The following is a 19,254-nucleotide window of genomic DNA, read 5'->3' as shown; positions in this document are numbered from 1 at the left end:
CTCCTTTGATTTGCAGTTCAATAAATGAGCAGAGCTTCGATGGGGTGGTTCTGAAGCCCATTTTGACTTTCTGACCCCCATAGACTCACCTCCTATTTCTAACATGCAATTGTTGTCATCAGATCTAGAAGGCCTCTAAGTAGGGTTTCCTGCTTGAGCAGTTGGACTAGAAGACCTCCAAGATCAAGCACTAGGTTTATTATTGGGGGAGGGGCAGTGGTGGGATTAATTTTTTTTTACTACCGGTTCTGTGGGCGTGGCTTGGTGGGCATGGCATGGCATGGCTTGGTGGGCGTGGCTTGGGGGTATGGCAGGGGAAGGATACTGCAAAATCCCCATTTCCTCCCGATCAGCTGGGACTCTGGACGCAGAGAATAGATGGGGGCGGGGCCAGTCAGAGGTAGTATTTACCGGTTTTCCAAACTTCTCAAAATTTCTACTACTGGTTCTCCAGAACTGGTCAGGACCTGCTGAATACCATTTCTGAGGAGGGGGGCATAAAAGCCAGAAAATGTGTGAGGCTAGGTTTTCCAAAGTTATATTAGGGTGGTTTTTTTTTCCTTTCTAACTGTGATATTCTTACTTTGGGGCTTATACTACTTTTTTCATGTTGTTTCTGATCTCAGTGTGGTAGGAAATTATGCTGTCATTTACTGCAACGATGGTCAGAGGTTCTGTGGGCTGCAAAAAGGGGATTTAGGCAAACATTGATCACCTCTGACCTAATGCCAAGACACTTCCTCCAGTGCATTTATTTTATTAATTTTTTAATCCCGCCTTTATTGCTTTTTTAAGTATCTCAAGGCAGCAAACACAATGATATTCTTTTGCCCACAACAACACCTCTGTGAGCTGAGTTGGGCTCAGACAGAGTCACTGGTCCAAAGCCACCCTATCAGCTTTCATGACTGAGGCAAGACTAGAACTCACAGTCTTCGGGTTGTGCTAAACTCAAGAAAAACTGCATGCCACTGAATATGGTTGTAGAACAGCAGATGCCGTCTAATTCAAGGACACATACACATTTACTTTCTCAGTTTCTAAAACTTCTTGCTATTAGGATGAGGAGAGCAGCATTTTCTCCTCTATTTTAACCAGGAAAGACTGCTCTCCCTCAGTCTTCCAAACAGCTTTTTGGTGGGTGGCAGGGGTGAAATGCTACTGGTTCACTCCGGTTCAAGGGAACCGGTAGTGATAAAAACTACCAGTTCAGGCGAACCGGTAGTAAAAAAAGCTACCAGTTCGGTTGAACAAGCAGTTTAAAAAGCTACCGGTTTGAACCGGTATTTTCGATGATCAGCTGTGCAGCGGGGCTTAACTTTGCTAGAAAGTAGGAAATCCTCCCTGTTGTTCTACTTATCTTCCCAAGCTTCCTTTTGGTGCGTACTGCGCGCGCGCGCAGCACGCATCAAAAGGAGGCTTGGGAAGGTAAGTAGAACAGCGGGGTGGGGGAATCAGCTGTGCAGCACGGTTTAGCTTTGCTAGAAAGCAGGAAATCCTGCTTTCTAGCGAAGCTAAATTGCGCGCCACAGCTGATCCACCCCCCCTCACTTCTACTTACCTTCCCAAGCCTCCTTTTGGCAGGTACTGTGCATGCACATGCAGTGCGCATTTGGTGCGCACTGCGCATGCGCAGCCAGCAAACTGGTAGCAAACCAGTTCAGATTTCACCACTGGTGGGTGGGAAGCAATAACATCTAAATGGAGAAGAACCAGATACTGGCGTACAATTGCATTTGATTCACCTTTGACTGGAAATTGGGGGACCAAAGTCTATCACAGCTACAGAGCAGTAGGAGGAAAAGGCTCCTGCACATCATCTGACATTCATCCTCTTTCTAAGTCCTCATGAACTGCCATAGAGGTACATCAAGTGCCCAGTTTCATCAACAAGCCCCAAACATTTGAATTTTACCTTCTCTGGGGGGGGAGAGAATTAGGTTTACGATTCTGTGCCTATTCAAGATCATGAAACACAAATTAGATGCTTGAGATTTGCGTACACATTTGCACGGTAGCTAACTTGCCCCAGTTCTAAATTTAGACTTTGCATTTGGGAATTTCATACAAAAGTGGAAATGGAAATCTGTTTTCTAATCTTGAACGCAACAAGAAAAGCAAGGGGATGAGAGGGCGACCAACAATTTGAATTTGATTTCTTTTGGATGATCAGAACAAAGGCACTGCTGTTATTTACAAATACTGTATAGAAGGGGGGCTTAAATGAAGGAGGACAATCTAAGGCTTCAAAAAGATCGTCCCAAAGGTGCTATTTGCAAGAGGCAACTGGATTTCCTTGGACTTCCACTCAGACTAGAGGTGGGTTTCAGCAGGTTCTGACCAGTTCTGGAGAACCGGTAGTGGAAATTTTAAGTAGTTCAGAGAACCGGTAGTAAAAATTCTGACTGGCTACGCCCCCATTTATTCTCTGCCTCCCAAGTCCCAGCTGATTGGGAAGAAATGAGGATTCTGCACTATCCTTCCCCCGGAGTGGGGTGGGAATGGAGATTTTATAATATCCTTCCCCTGCCACACCCACCATGCCTTCCCATGCCCACCAAGGCACAACCACAGAACCAGTAGTAAATTTTTTTGAAACCCACCACTGACTCAGACCAATTGTCAGCAGCATCAACTCGGTCATCTACAACATTGCAAAATATCTAACCACCATATTGATTCCTCTAGTTGGCAATACCACCCACCATATCAACAATTCACAGGTTTTCATCAGCAAGGTTTGGAAAAACTGGACCCAGATGAGACCATGGTTTCCTATAATGTGACTCTCCTCTTCACATACATTCCAACAACTGAAGCTGTCATGGTAGTGAAGAAACAACTGCTACAAGATAGCACCTTAGGTGACAGGACCAATCTCAGCCCAGACCACATATGTGCCATGCTGGACCACTGCCTGACCAGCGTTTAGGACTTTTCGCCTCCTACCCTTGGCCGCGCCTGCTTCTCTGCCAGGCTTTCCCTCAGGGGAATTCTCTTCTAGCTTGAGTGTGAAAAATGGACAACAGTGGCACTGCAACTTTGAATGGTCACTAGACAATACGGTCATAAGTTGAGGATTACCTGTACTGTTTTCCAATTTGACGGCAATCCTTGACTTACGACCGTCATGGCCAGTCGTCACCGATGTCGTATGTCTGTACCTAAGATGGTGGGCGGTGGGGGGGAACAGCAGCCCAACTGCAGGATCAAGTGTGGTGTGGGGAGAGCAGAATAGCAGTTTATTTGATTATTTTCTTCATCTGAAAAGGTGTGGGGTGGGGACACCCCCAACCCTGCTCTTCTCTTCCACCCCTCCCCCTGGGCTTCCGGCTGCCAGCATTGGCAACTAGCTGATTGGCTGGTGACTAACCATCCCAGGAAGCTAAAAGCCCAGGACAAACAGTGTGGCGTTGAATGGGCGGTGCTGAAGCGTGTGAGACAGAGGGGCCGTGGCCGACTGGCCTTGGCGAATGGACAGGGGCGTGTCAGCCAAGGAGAAAAGCTAGAGAATTCCCCCGAGGTGGAAGCCTGGCAAAGAAGCAGGCAAGACCAAGGGTAGGAGGCGAAAAGTCTCATTCTGGCCTGACCACTATCTATTTTATATACAATGAAGGTTACAGGAAAGTCCAGTTGCCTCTTGAAAAAAGCTCTTTTGGGATAACCATGACCTGGATGACTGAGAATCTCCATAGACATTTGCTTCAAAAAGATTATTATCACATGGGACAGAGGAGAAAAAAGGATATGGATGAAAGGATATGGAGGCAGGGAAGGACTTTTGCATCTGCACTGCTTGGAGTGTTCACTTAACTGCACTGATTTGCTTACCATGACAAAAATCAGGCACAATTCATTTAACGACCACCTTGCTTAGCAATGAACAGAACAGAACAACAAAGTTGGAAGGGACCTTGGAGGTCTTCTAGTCCAACCCCCTGCTTAGGCAGAAACCCGATTACCATTTCAGACAAATGGTTGCCCAATCTCTTCTTAAAAACCTCCAGTGTTGGAGTATCTACAACTTTTGTAGGCAAGTGTTTCACTGATTAATTGTTCTCACTGTCAGGAAATTTCTCCTTAATTCTAGGTTGCTTCTCTCCTTGATTAGTTTCCATCCATTGCTTCTTGATCTGCCCTCAGGTGGTTTGGAGAATAGATTGACCCCACTCCTCTCTGTGGCAACCCTGAGATATTGTAACACTGCTATCATGTTACCCCTAGTCCTCCTTTTCATCAAACTAGACATACCCAATTCCTGCAACCATTCTTTATATGTTTTAGCCTCCAGTCCCCTAATCATCTTTGTTGCTCTTCTCTATATTCTTTCTAGAGTCTCAACATCGTTTTTATATAGTGGCGACCAAAAATGGGTGCAATGTTCTGGAAATTCTGGTCCCAATCATGATAATAAATCAAGGACTACTTGCATTTGTCCATTTATCATCATTTGCATGCTATCTAATTTCATAACTATGGATGGCATAATAAGAAGCAGCAGAGGAGGACAAGGAGGGGATTACTCACCTGTTAGTAAAAGGAAGAAGAATGGAGCCAGTGTTGGCAGGGTCAGTAAGGCAGGTGGTACCCAGAGTCCTGGCTTTTGATCTTTCTTCCTGTAACCTGGCCAAGGTCCAAAGTTCATTTCTGCTTCTTGCAGGATTAAGTGGAAGATTTTTGATGTTCTCCCAAGGGATGTCTGCCAAGCCACACCAGGAAGAGGGAAAAACAGTGCCGGGGCACCTTTCTCTCATCATGTAAAAGACATGAAACTTGGCATGGTAGAGAAATATATGAAGGTTGTATTTTAATGCAAATTAGCCCAGATTAATTTCCTTATACCCAGCCTTCCCCAACCTGGAATTCCCACCTCCCCCGCCCCACCCCCTGGTCTTTTGTCAGTTTCTGAGAATTGCAGTGATCTGGTGCAACATTACTGGGCGATGGGACTTAATGCCCCAATTTTACTCAATAAAAATAACCTGTCTCTGCAATTCCACAGTTCAAAAAAGTTATGGAGCAATCTCTGGGATCATGAAAAAAACTGCTGGGAAGGTTGTCCCAAAGATGCTTTTTCAGAAAGCAACTGGACTTTCTTGTTTTTTCTTTGAAGACGTTCCATTTCTCATCCAAGAAGCTTCTTCAGCTATGACAGCAGGGGTGAAATCCAGCAGGTTCTGGAGAACCGGTAGTGGAAATTTTTAGTAGTTCGGAGAACCGGTAGCGGAAATTTTGAGTAGTTTGGAAAAGCGGCAAATACCACCTCTGGCTGGTCCCAGAGTGGGGTGGGAATGGAGATTTTGCAATGTCCTTCCCCCAGGAGAGGGGAGGGAATGGGGATTTTGTGGTATCCCTCTCCTGAAGTGGGGTGGAAATGGAGATTTTGCAATATCCTTCCCCTGCCATGCCCACAAGCCACGCCCACAGAATCAGTAGTAAAAAAAATTGAATTTCACCACTGTCTGACAGGATAGTGGGGAATGGCAGGATTTATATTCCTTGCATACAGCTGGTCATTGGTATCTTTTTAGAGGGTCTTTGAAGCATTTGCAGGTTTATCTGTGTCCTCAGGGTCACCTGAGTAGTGCTCCTGGTTAAAGGATAAACCTCCAAGTGCTTCAATGACCCTCTAAAACAGGGTTGTCAAACCCCTGGCCTGCAGGCCGGATGCGTCACATGCTGGCCATGCCAACGCCCAGTTTAGCAAAGGGGAAAAAAGTCCCAATATGTCACGTGACACCGTCGTGACGAGTTTGACACCTCTGCTCTAAAAGAATACAAATGACCAGCTGTCTGCAAGGAATATAAATCCTGCTATTCCCCACTATTCTGTCAGAGCTGAGGAACTTTCTTGGATGAGAAGCAAAACATCTTCAAAGGAAAAAAAAACAAGAAAGTCCAGTTGCCTCCTGAAAAAGCACCTTTGGGACAACCATGACCTGGATGACTATGAATCTCTACAGATTTTTGCTGGGAAGGTTGCTCTCACCCAGTGTTTCTCCATCTTGGCTACTTTTAAGATGCATGAAGTTCAGCTCCCAGAATCCCATGCTGGGTGAGGAATTCTGGAGTTGAAACCTATACATCTTTAAATGGCTACGGTTGGGAAACACTGATCTAATCCTAAAGCTGCCCACCTCCTCTTAACTCTCTTAACCTCCATTAATCCAGCCTCACAGGGACTATTTGAGATAATGCGAAAGTAAGAAATGTCCCTCCTCCCACTCCCCACCTACACATTCTCTCTCACACACACTTTCTCCATTCTTGAATTCTGCACGTTGGCAGGCAAATGGCATCTGAGAATGAAAAACAATCTACCTCATCGGTGTGTGTGTGTTTGAATACTCTATTCATCCCTCACGTGGGCGGACTCTCCTTTGCAAATAATGTCGACTTTTGTCCTGCGGGGTCCTTACCTGCCTTTCCCTCTCCTGCTGGCCACTGAGAAAGACTGAGCGATGGCAGATGAGCTGTCCTCAAGCCAGCGGCACGAACCTGTCCTGGTTTAAGGAAAGTGTGTGGCTTGGCCTCAGGTTTTTCTTCCCTTTCAGAGAATTGCAATAGGAGAAGAAGCATCCCCCACCTTGCCAATTGCAAGGGAATGGACTGTATGCATATTTTAATAGTTTTGAAAAAGGGAGCGATTTTGGAATCGTTCGATGTGTACGCACTGTATATAGGCACATCTTTTAAGGTACTGGTAGTCCTTGACTTAATAACTTAATCAATGTTTACTGTTGTTGGAACTTATAATGGCACTAAAAAATGTGACTTATGACTGGGCCTCACATTAATGACTGTCGCGGCATCCCCACGATTACATGATCAACATTCAGGTGCTTGGCAACAAGCATGTATTTATGATAATGGCAGTGTCCCAGGGTCACGTGATAGTCGTTTGTGACCTTCCCAGCTGGCTTCTTACAGACAAAGTCAATAAGGGAAGCCAGATTTAGTTAACAACTGCATAATTAAGGGGCGTGCATAAGCGCACCAGCGTGCCTATCATCCCTGTCCTAATGTTTTCTTTTATTCGTATCCTTTTCATGTATCTATAATTATGTTTACACTTGTATCTGTCATACAAGATATGCTTGGTGAAAAATAAAATAGTAATTTACACTTATAGTCTTTAGCGATTTGCTTAAGCATGGCGAAAAGATCTAAAATTGGGCGTGACTCAGTGGTGGGTTGCCCTTGGTTTGGACTGGTTCTATAGAACCGGTAGTAAAACCAGCTCTCCGCCCACTGATCCTGACATCATGAGAAGCGATCTGTGCATGCGCACGCGCGATCCCGTTGTGAACCGGTAGTAAAGGTAAGTAGAACCCACCCCTGGTGTGCCTCATTTAACAATCACCTTGCTTAGCATTCTTGTCCCAATTGTGGTCATAAGTCAAAGACTATCTGTATGTACATTTTGCATTTTACTTTCATGCATTTCTTGCAATGGTGTATTGATGATTGCCATGTTTAAAGAACATAATAATGCTAGGCTTTCTGCAAGTTTTGGCAGATATTATTTTGCTAAATGTTCCAGTACAGAGAAGTTCCCTGAGGAGGGACTCCAGCACATGTGTGAAAGCTCCGAAGACTAAACCTCTGGTCCCGGTGACCAACCCAGATTGGATGCTACAACAATAGTTGTAACTATTTTATAGAATAACAAAATTATAGAATTGGAAAAGGACCAGTGGTGGGATTCAAATAATTTAACAACCGGTTCTCTGCCCTAATTATTTCTTCCAACAACCAGTTTGCCAAACTGCTCTGAAAGTTAACAACCAGTTCTCCCGAAGAGGTGAGAACTGGCTGAATCCCACCACTGAAAAGGACCCTCCAGATCATGGAGACCAAGACTCTGCAACAAGCTGGAAAACCACAACAATGACAACAGCAGCATAGTGGCATGATAACAGAACCTCCACCTCTTTGTGGCATCTCTGTGTGTGACATCACAATGCACATACAAAAGGGACAAAATTTTGCATCACAGTGACACAACACTGCTTTCATTGATCTGATTCCGCTTGTTCCCTTGGGGTCACCAGTGATAATCAATTAAACAGTACTTGAGAGATAGCTGCCACTCTAAAGCAGGGGTCTCCAACCTTGGCAACTTCAAGCCTGGTGGACTTCAACTCCCAGAATTGAAGTTTTGAAGCTTTGCTGGCTAGGGAATTCTGGGAGTTGAAGTCCGCCAGGCTTAAAGTTGCCAAGGTTGGAGACCCCTGCTCTAAAGGTTCCTAAAATATAACTAAAACAACCAAAGATTAAGAAACCACCATTTTTGTAGCTTAGTGTTTTTCAACCCTAGCAACTCTAAGAATGTTTGGACTTCAACAGAATTAGCCAAATTCTCAGGCAAATTAAGTAGAAGCAGCATCTGCCAAAAACATACAGACCTGAATTATATTTCAGGTATCTGATGCCTTCGCTTTTCCCCTTTCTGCCTTTCTGTTTTGTGCTACAGCAGGAAGGATAAAAAAAAATATATAAAAATCTGAACAAGGCTTCAAACTGCATTACTATATAGTTACCTCAGGGAAGATAAGAATGAAATCTTTAGAAGGCCTGAAGTTTCTGTCCTCTGTGACTGAGATTTAATACTCAGATTTTCTTTATCCACCCTTTAATATTTTCTCATCTGTGACATGTCCTTTAGCTGGTAAGCCTAACATCTGATCTTTAATAGGCCACTCTAAAGGTCTTTTTTCAAGTGAAAGATAGGGTGATAAAAATGCTATTGATTCATACATCAATGGGGACCTGAATATCTAAGAACATGTTTCACATCTATGGAGATTCTCAGTCATCCAAGTCATAGTTGTCCCAAAGGTGCTTTTTCATAAGGCAAGTGAACTTTGTTATTGTTTTTCATTTTTATTTTAAAACAAAGTCCAGTTTTTTGTTTTTTTTAAAAAAATTGATTTATATGCCGCCCTTCTCCGGAGACTCAGGGCGGCTTACAATGCGTTAAGCAATAGCCTTCATACTTTTGTATATTTATACAAAGTCAGCTTATTGCCCCCACAAACTGGGTCCTCAGTTGCCTTTTGAAAAAGCACCCTTGAGATAAGAGCATGTTTCTGTGAAGAGACTATCTTTTCTTTGTTGGACTGAATCTGTTGCAATGAATTTGTTATTTAATCTGTAGATCCACATTCTGGAGAATCGCACAATTACAGTTTTTTGTTATTTGCAGCCAACTTAGCAAAACTGACATCTAGTTTAAGCTATGCCACTTGATAGAAGTTATCTTTCGACCCTGTGCTCCTGAATAATTACAGATCCATGTGTATCTGTTTTCATATAAGGTGGCTACGTAATTAACAGGTAAATGGCATAGCTCTAGAATTTCTGGATGAATGTGACTGTTCTGATTTTTAATTCCTTAGTTTCAGACTACATTTTAACTTGCTGTGTCTCTTTGGCTCATAGCAGATGCTAAAGTTGTGATAGCACATCATGTGATTTCTTTGTTTTTGCCTGTGTGTTGCGTGAACTTTGCTAAAGTGCTTTGTAATCTGCTAATAAATAATTTAATTTGTTGTGTGAAAACCCAGTCAACTACGTCTTATTAAGTCAATCTAGATTTAAGTGACAGAGTGTGATTCTCTGGGGAATGGTCTGTTGGCTGAGTTTTAACCCCTCTGCAATTTTTAAAACCCTCTGAATCATGGGACTCTTCTAAACAGCTTTATGGAGTTTAGGTGAATTACTAATCCAATCTTGACTAGATAATTTGAAAGGAACATGTGTCTGTATATGTGTATGTTTACATATATGTATAGATACACACCAGAGGTGGGTTTCAGCAGGTTCTGACCAGTTCTGGAGAACCGGTAGTGGAAATTTTGAGTAGTTCGGAGAACCGGTAGTAAAAATTCTGACTGGCCCTGCCTCCATCTATTCTCTGCCTCCCAAGTCCCAGCTGATCGGGAGGAAATGGGGATTTTGCAGTAACCTTCCCCTGGATTGGGGAGGGAATGGAGATTTTACAGTATCCTTCCCCTGGAGTGGGATGGGAATGGAGATTTTACAATATCCTTCCTGTGCCACGCCCACCAAGCCTCGCCCACCAAGCCATGCCACGTCCACCAAGCCACACCCACGGAACAGGTAGTAAAAAAATTTGAAACCCACCACTGGTACACACACACACACACACACACACACACACATACAGCATACACCCACATATAAAGATTACAAAACCCATCTAGCAGAATTTTCAACCCCAATCATTTCTGTTTGCAGGTAATGGGGATGGTAAGAATGCTAGCTGCAATGTAATTAAGCATTTAAGCATAATTCACAATTAAGCATTCAATCTTTCTGTTCCATTTCAAAATGCAGTCAGAGGGTTAAATGCTAAACTATCTCTATCAGGAAAGGAAGGAATCCTAGCAATTTAAACAAAAATATATAGTCTACTTTACAACTAATCAAATACTAGTGTACATAAACAACTAGAGATGATCTCACCTTCAAGGTTCATACCGATAGATCCAGCCCTTCAGTTTTGCCTCATAAGGTTTGACTCCAGATTTCTCACTATTTTTGTTACTTTTCTATAGTTAAGTCAGCTGGTTAAGCCTTCAATGGTTTTAAATGTATGAAAATTCAGCACAGTACCCATTTAAAATTCTTGAAAATTGAATTGAGAACCTGGTTCCAAGAATTCCAATAAACATCACGAAAATAAACTGGATATTCAACTATGGTAACTATTGGAAAGTGAGAATTGCTTTGTTGGGATCAAGTGCAGTACAGGATAAATTTTCCATCATGGCACACACCTTGTTAAGATTGACCTGTTAAGTGTCATCCCCAGTGACAAATTATTTCACAAGTGAACAATATTTTCTTAGGATGAAATGTCACTAGTGTATTTTCAATACTTGTTTATTTGCAATTATTATCTTTAAAATAGTTTTAGAAAAGTAAAATATAGTCCAAAAGTATGGAAAATTAATACCAATGCTAAATATTGCACATCAGTTCTATTCCTTTTAATGTCCAATTCTAGCAATAGAGATACCTTGTACTTAGGACATGCAGAGTGGCTATGTTTTCTTAAACTATATAAGGTGGTATTTCCACAAATGTTGCAAATATCGAAAGAAAAAGGAGTTGTAAAGATTACCTACCTGTTTGCTATTCTGTTTTCCACTGTTGAAACAAAATCAGGGTTACATCCCAAAATCTATGAAGATTGAAGGGGAAAAAAGCCAACTCATAAAAATATATTCTTTAAAAATTGAAGGGCAATCTGTATGCCAAGGAAACCAACCCCTTTTTCTTCGTCCTTTTTCTTTCCTTGCAAATTCTGAAGAAGCATGGAGGAAAAAGTCTCATCTATTAATTGCTTAATTCCAATCTATCATTGCAGTAACCTTGTGTTATGTGTATATATATATATTTGGAGCTGGTAAAGCAGGTAATTAAGGCTTAAAATTAAATTGTATGGCAATCGTTCTCTTTATGCAGGAAGACATCTTCATTTAGTTTTTCCCAAAAAAAAACCCCATAACCATAAGCAAAGAGGCAGTGATTGGGAAATATTTCAGCGGAGACATCTCTGAAGGTACATAATTCTCTGATGAATGGGTCAAATTTCCAGAGAGGGCAAAAGAAATGCAAGAGGTGTTTTCTCAAAGCTATTGATAGAAAGTGAATACCAGATTAGAAATTCTTTGGAGAAAAATATGTTGCTGATGGTGCTGCTGCTGCTGTTTTGGGCGGAGGCGTCTTTTTTAAACAGGAAGAAAATCTAAATTGGGAGGAAGTTATTAATGATCATTTGGCTACAACCAACTTGGCTGGAATTTCTTGCATACCAATCTCAAGCCAGTAAAAAAAAAAAGAGAAGAGAGCGAGAGAGAGATCTCCCATTTTCATTTGGGGGTTTATTTTGTTTCACTTAGCCTGCTTGCCTCTATGACAGGTAAAATAGAAAGAGACAAGGATTTAAACATTGCAATAGTGGCAAATAGGATTTAAACATTTTCTGTAACCTTTTTCTTTACTATGTAACTGTTGATTAAATAGTGTAATAAATATGCCAATCTTGACTTATAACTACATTTGGGAGCAGAATTTCTATTGCTAAGAATTTCTGTTTGGTTATTAAGTGGGTTCCACCCATTTTTGCTATAGTTGTTAACTGAATCATACAGTTGTTAAGCAAATTTGGCTTCCCTCATTGACTTTGATTGTCGGAAGCTGTCTGGGAAAGCACCAAATCACATGGGACATTAAATTGCAACTGAAAACCAATTGGGAACCAGTGCAGGGCCTACAGCACAGGCAGTGGTGGGTTTCTACCGGTTCGCCCCGGTTCAGGTGAACCAGTAGTGGCGGTGGTGGGAGGCTCCGCCCACCCGCCCGGATGTCATCACGGACACTGCGCCAGAGGTGGGTTTCAGCAGGTTCTGACCAGTTCTGGAGAACCGGTGAGCAGAAATTTTGAGTAGTTCAGAGAACCAGTAGTAAAAATTCTGACTAGGCCCGCCCCCATCTATTCTCTGCCTCCCGAGTCCCAGCTGATCGGGAGGAAATAGGGATTTTGCAATGACCTTCCCCTGGATTGGGGAGGGAATGGAGATTTTACAGTATCCTTCCCCTGCCATGCCCACCAAGCCATGGCAAGCCCAAGCCACGCCCACAGAACCGGTAGTAAAAAAACCTGAAACCCACCACTGCTCTGCGCATGTGCAAAAGCGTGACATGCGAGCAAGCACGCTCACAGTTCCGAACCAATAGCGAAGGTAAGTGGAACCCGCTACTGAGGTATAATGTGCGCATGCTGTCCTGTGGAAATTAACAGGCAGTTTGCTGTAATTTGCACCAATTGCACTAGTCCTCTGCCTAGCACTAAGCCATGAAGTGGAGAAGGAGGACAAAATGGCAGCAGTAGCATGGCCTCCATTTCCTAAGCAGAAAAAGGTTGCCAACCCAACTGCCACTTTAGAAGATCTTACACTCAGTGAAGTTTTGGGACACATGGCCTTTGCACTGTTGGACCTCAATGGAAGGCAGGAGAAACCTACCTAGTGAAGAGAGAAAAAAATATAAGGAACAAACCCCCCCCCCCCCAATATATCTCCCTATAAAAGAATCAGGCAGTAGCCAATACCTCCTGTCTAAACCAGTAGTGGGTTTCAATTTCGTTTGCTACCAGTTCTCTCGTGGCCGCGCACGATGCTTCTGCACATGTGCAGAGATGTCCGGGCGGGCGGAGCCTCCCACCCCCGCTGCTACCAGTTCGCTCAATCTGGGGTGAACCGGTAGCAACCCACCACTTGTCTTAACATGCTTCATTCATACAGTAGACCTATTATTAAGGGGTCAGAAATTTTCTTGAAGCCATGTTCTCCATGCTTTCCTTGTTATTGTAAAATAATTATTTCTAGCAGTGACTATCACAATGTCATCTGTGAATTGGATTAGCATAGAATTAGGCTATTCTAGCCGTTCAACTTTATGTTCTGTCCCAGTTTTACAGCAGGATGAAAAAAAGTTAAGAAGAGAGACATCCTAAATAAAAGCATTATTTCTCAAAAAAATACTTCCTGTGGCTTGGGTAGGCCAAGTGGCTTTTCTTAACCAGAATGGATGTCACAGGGAGATGACAAATTCCTGCTTAAATTTTACTTTCTTTTTTCCTGCTCGTGAAATCCTGAATATTTCCACTGGTTTTGGCATAGCTGCCAGTTATGTGACATTGCAGAAAGCCAAAATACACTTCTAGTTTGTTAATAAGGTCAATCTTTCCCACTCTTCCCCCCACCCTTCTCCGGTCCTTGTGGCAGTTTTCCCTGCCAAGTGTAGTCTACGTGCAGTTTGTGGTGCTCCTGTAAGCCATATTAAAAAATGAAAAAGGATATGTGAAGGAGTTTCAGGAAGAAGAAAAATTGCCTCACATCGAAGGAAATTATTGCTCCATCAAGCAGACACCGTCTGCCCTGACTGCCTACTACAAGTGGGGTCCACAAAGGGAGGAAAGCAAAGGAAAATAGCGAAGGCTATTTTCCTCTGGTATGTGCTTCATGTTGTTGCATGCATAGATAAAAGGGGTGGAGCTTTTCTTGCAATGGCACAATGTGACTTTTAATTTTTTTTTATAAAAATGGTGGATCCCTCAGATATCTGTGATTACTGTTACCCAGATATCATATGGTTTTCCTGTCCTAATCTGAAAACTGAACCTGGGTCTTGTGATATTCTGCACATCAAGCATATTCTCCATCACTTTACATGTTATCTTTATTGCTGAAGTTTATACCCACTCTGTCTATTCCAACACTGTCTACAACAGAGAATATACAACAAAATTAACGTAATTAATATAAGATGTACGTGATAATATGAATTTATCTCCCTTCTCCCCAATCTTTAGAGCTGCTACAAGCTGCTGTTACTGTAGTTTAAACCAGTACCAGCTTTCAATATAAGAGAATATATGTAGTTCATGGTTGAATTTACACATGCAATACTGCCAGGGCAAGCTATTGTATATCATCAGCGAGCAAATTCAACACCTACCAACACTGATTGTAGTATCTAGTCAGGTAATGAAATATTTGCAAGCTTTAGCAAACACCAAGGACTCCACAGTCCAACTTCATGGCTCATGCCTTCCTATGTTTTTTAACGGAACTAACAATTGGACTCACTGGAGAAGAGCCTAATGCTGGGAAAGACTGAGGGCAAAAGGAGAAGAGGACGACAGAGAATGTGGTGGCTGGATGGAGTCACTGAAGCAGTAAGCATGAGCTTAAATGGACTCCAGAGGATGGTAGAGGACAGGAAAGCCTGGAGGAACGTTGTCTATGGGGTCACAATGGGTCAGACGCGACTTCGCAACTAACAACAATTGGAAAAGTGAAATGTATCTCAAATAAATGCATAATAGATTAAATAAAGTGATTATAATGCATGTAGCAGAGGTTTTTGACAAAATATTGAGAACAAAGGATAATTTTCTTTAAATTTCAGTGGTTACTGATGAAAATGAAACTCTCCCAATGCACAAGTTTGTATCACATTCTGACAGCTGGCAGTTCGAGACAGTGAAAGGTTTATCTTTAAACATATCTAAGCACATTTATTAGCTTCTTGTGTGATGATAGATGGTCCTCGGTCTGCTATTCCTTTAATTGCACAATAATATTCTGCCTTTTTAAAATGTCCTATATTATTTCATTCCTCTAGGAGAGGGGTGGGTGCTAACTTCCTACACAAGTATAAGATTATTTAATGTTCCATCCAAAAAAAAAAACCCTTATGTTTACACAACCCATTTAAAGTTTGAACTACAAGCAATCTGAACATTTTGGTGCTTGGAAATAAGCTTGGTTAATTTGGAAAGCTAAGTACGGTCAGTCATGGTTAGCACCTAGGTGAGAAGCCACTAAATCAGAGGTCCCCAAACTTGGCAGCTATGCTGGCTGGAGAATTCTGTGAGTTGAAGTCCACAAGTCTTAAAGCTGCCAAGTTTGAAGACCTCTGCACTAAATGATATAAACACTACAGGCTGGTTCTTGGAAGAAATAAAAACCACCTCAAACTGCTTCCACAACTGCCAGGAAAACTACAGTATAACGATGCCTCCATGAAATCACTAGGAGGCGACTTGCTTTGAAAGAAGCTTATCAACTCAGTACAATATAAATTTGTGAAGAGAGAGAGAAAAAAAAGGCAAAGTCGACATGCCAATACAGTCTATTATGCCACTCCCAAGATGCACCGCGACAAGAAGACCGCCCCGATTTCGGGCGGAGGGGAATAGGAGGAACCGTAGGCTTGCAAAGACTACATTTCCCGTGAAGCTTCGCGCCACGTCCCCAAGCATGGGCGTCGAGCAGGAAGGTGGCGGTGGTGGTGGTGGATACGACTGACGCGTGCGCATTTCCGTCACCCGGAGGAGGCGATGCGGGACTTGTTAAAGAGCCGCCGTTTTTTCCATTCTGGAGTGTTTTTCCGGTAAGCCGCTCCAGGTGAGACCTCGGCTAGAGGGGGGGTGGGATGTTAATGGCGGATTGCTCTCCAAGGAGGGGGAGGGTAGAATAAGTTTCCGAAGGAGGAGCTTGGAGAAGGCTTTTCAACCACCTTTTTCAATGGAGGTGCAAGGAAGGGAGCTGTTTTGGCCTCGCATGTTGCCTTAATTCCAAGAAACGGGGGTGGGTGGGAAGGAAGAAAGGGGTCCCTTATTATTTACCCCCTTTCCTCTCGCTCATATTTTGACGGTCACCCCCGTAGTTGCTTCAACTCAGCGTTTCTCAACCTGGACAAACTTGGGGGAGACGAATGGACTTCAGTTCCCAGAATTCCCCAGCCAGCATGGTTGAAAGAGGGAATATTATCAAGTAGGGTCACTTAAGTGGTAACGATTGGCTCGAGATTAGGGAAAGTAAAAGTGAATAAAGGATGTGACAAATGTGTAAAATACTTGGAAATGAATAAAACTGGAAATAAAGGGACGGCGATAAAGATAATAAAGGATGAGAAAAATTGGGAAATGTAGAAAGTAAGAGGAACGAAAGGGATACCTAAAAAGAAACACCTATGTAGTGTGTTTGGGTTTTGTATGTTGTGTTGTGGTGGTGTTGTAAAATTAATAAAAAAAATTTAAAAGAAAAAGGGAATGAATGCAACGTTGGGGCAGTTTGTTTTCTATGCTGGAGGGGGAGTTTACGTGTAGCATTTAGGTCACCCCATCCTCAGCAATGGGTATGCTTTTGTTACACCACTGCCTTTCTCGACAAAGCGTAAGACAGTAGGGCAGAGGTCTTCAAACTTGGCAGCTTTAAGACTTGTGGACTTCAACTCCCAGAATTCTCCAGCCAGCTATGCTGGCTGGAGAATTCTGGAAGTTGAAGTCCACAAGTCCTAAAGCTGTCAGAGTTTGAGGACCCCTTGCAGTAGGGTATTGGCTTCTTTCTTTCTCTCTCTCTCTCTCTCTCTCTCTCTCTCTCTCTCTCTCTCTCTCTCTCCTTCCTTCCTTCCTTCCTTCCTTCCTTCCTTCCTTCCTTCCTTCCTTCCTTCCTTCTTCCCTGACTCTGGGATAATCCAGGCTGATCATGATAGGAGTAACCAGGAAACATAGAAAGAAGAAAGAAACTGAACTCTACATTTCTCTTGTCAATGGAAATGTATAGCTGGATCAGGTTTCTTGGTCTAATGGCAATCCAATTCACACTGTTATCTCTGGCCAAAAGAGGGATGGCATGATGATGATGATGATGATAGTTTTATCTATATATCTATCTACAGTAATCATGCATCGTTTGATGTTATAAAGAACAGCCCTTTATTATGTCCTTTAGGTTAATTACTTATTTTCTGGGGCTTGTTCTTGAATTTTCCTTTGTAAATTGAAGTAATAAACAATTAGTTTTATCTTTATGTGCCTGGTTTTAGATTTGCCCCTTCTTCATATTTGTCCTTTATTTTTATTTTTCTAAGAAAATGTCACTGTGTGCGCACATTAATGTGTGAGTGTGTGTGAACTCAAGGCAGCAGACACAGCTAATATTCCTGCCTCCTGTTTTCCCCACACTTATGAAGTTGGGTTGGACAGTTGTTTTACTGTCTCTTAAGCCAAAAGGAACTACTGTATATTTCGTAATTTGACCTTTTTTGAAACCAGATCTGTTGTAGGGTAAACCATTTTCCTTCCCAGGAAGGAAGCTCTGTTTGTGTAAGAATGGGTATCTTTTCTGTTTAATAAAAGGAGTTGATTAAGCTTTTGATCATAATAACAAGCACATGGTATCTTATCAGCTAACCTAAGCTATATTCTTTGATTGTTTTCTATACATTATTACAAGACTATTTGATTTTATTTAAACGTGCAAGTGTGTACCCTAGCTGGTAATTAAAAGAAGTATGTATGTGTGTCAGATTTCCTCTCCTAAAGTAAAGAGTATATATGTATATATGAGATAACCTCAATGCCTAGAGGTACTGTTTTCTGAGTATTTGCTGCCGAAGATTATGACTTTGCTCAAAAGTGGCTTTTCTTGATAGTTATAGGCCACTTGACAGTCTTTCCTCTGAACCATTAGGGTGGTTAAAATCTGATGGTAATTGTTTTACCATCAGCTTTTTAGCACAGGTAATGCCGGAATTCTCTTCATTCCCCTGCTTATGCTCATATAAAAATGTAGACATTTATAATGTTGTGTAAGAGATGGGAAAGAAGATAGATATCATGCCAACATTTTCCCAGTTCTTGTTACTCCAAGGTATGTATTGATGGGATTCAGGGCACTGTGCATGTTTCTCTTGAAGGCTTCAGGACTCATTTCCAAAAAGTAATGCATCATAAAAATGGTAATAATCGGAAAGAATCTGTTGCCCAGGTTATTCATAAAGTACAATGAATAATCAAATACTCCCTGACCTTTTATAATGCTAGGTATCCCTGTGGAAAATCCTCAGGGATTGTCATTTTAATGAACTGATTTGGGTACTTAGTTTGAATCACTTGATGAACTCAAGTAGTGAAGCATTACACTGAGTCATACAGTGTGCTAAGAAATGGTTTGTGTAATAATGATTCTTAAACCAAAAACAACTCATATACTACAACAGTATGTGCTTAACCAAAACTACTCAGACTATACTATGGTTTAGGATAATATCTTGGATAAAAGTTGATGTTTTTCATAGATTTTAAAATGGCATACAGTTATCCCTCAGCCATTGGTTTATATCCAAACCTTCATAATGTATAAGGTTGTTACAGTATTAATCCACAGGCATAGTAATACTGAATTACCTTGGAGCAAGCAGGGTGGATAAAAATCAATGATTTTTTTAAAAAAAAAATCAAAAAAATCAGATTTTTTTTATTTAAATTGGATTCTTTTGATTTAAATTGGATTTTTTTGATTTTTATCGAATTTATTTTAATAAAAAACTTTTGGGGTAAAAATCTATCGTAAAATAGTTTTCCATTTAAGATACATAAATAATTTAGTTTATTCAGCATGAAATGGAGCTTAGTTATGTAGCATGAGGCTGTATATTCTGCAACCCTGGGACTATCGGTGAGTCAACAGTGGGTCAAAGGAGTAGCAGAGATGACAGTTGCTCTTTAAAAATTATGATTTAAATCGAGTTGATTTAAATCAAGCCTTTTTACTAGTGATTTAAATCATGATTTAAATCAACTCAATTTAAATCAAATCCACCCTGGGAGCAAGTAAGGCAGATTACTGTGCCATCACCTGGTTTGCA

General features: G+C 41.8%; 2 protein-coding genes across 3 annotated transcripts in view; one reads left to right on the top strand and one right to left on the bottom strand.

Moving 5' to 3' along the window:
- SSC4D (scavenger receptor cysteine rich family member with 4 domains) overlaps nt 1-4,645 on the bottom strand; it is a 29,185-nt gene extending 24,540 nt beyond the window's left edge. Inside the window, exon 1 of the mRNA XM_070945953.1 lies at nt 4,528-4,645. Within this exon, the coding sequence (XP_070802054.1) occupies nt 4,528-4,645 (118 nt within the window). The remainder of the gene's footprint in view (nt 1-4,527) is intronic.
- An 11,285-nt stretch (nt 4,646-15,930) lies between these two features.
- DTX2 (deltex E3 ubiquitin ligase 2) overlaps nt 15,931-19,254 on the top strand; it is a 36,722-nt gene continuing 33,398 nt past the window's right edge. For both annotated transcript variants that reach the window (XM_070932098.1, XM_070932097.1), the window contains exon 1: nt 15,931-16,007. The gene's annotated coding sequence lies outside the window, so the exon portion shown is untranslated. The remainder of the gene's footprint in view (nt 16,008-19,254) is intronic.

The sequence above is a fragment of the Pituophis catenifer genome, unplaced genomic scaffold, assembly GCF_029215685.1.
Source record: "Pituophis catenifer annectens isolate HBS135680 unplaced genomic scaffold, rPitCat1.0.hap2 SCAF_1, whole genome shotgun sequence".
NCBI lineage: Eukaryota > Metazoa > Chordata > Lepidosauria > Squamata > Colubridae > Pituophis > Pituophis catenifer.
Note: the sequence above shows the minus strand (reverse complement) of the source record. Positions and strands in the feature narration are given on the sequence as shown.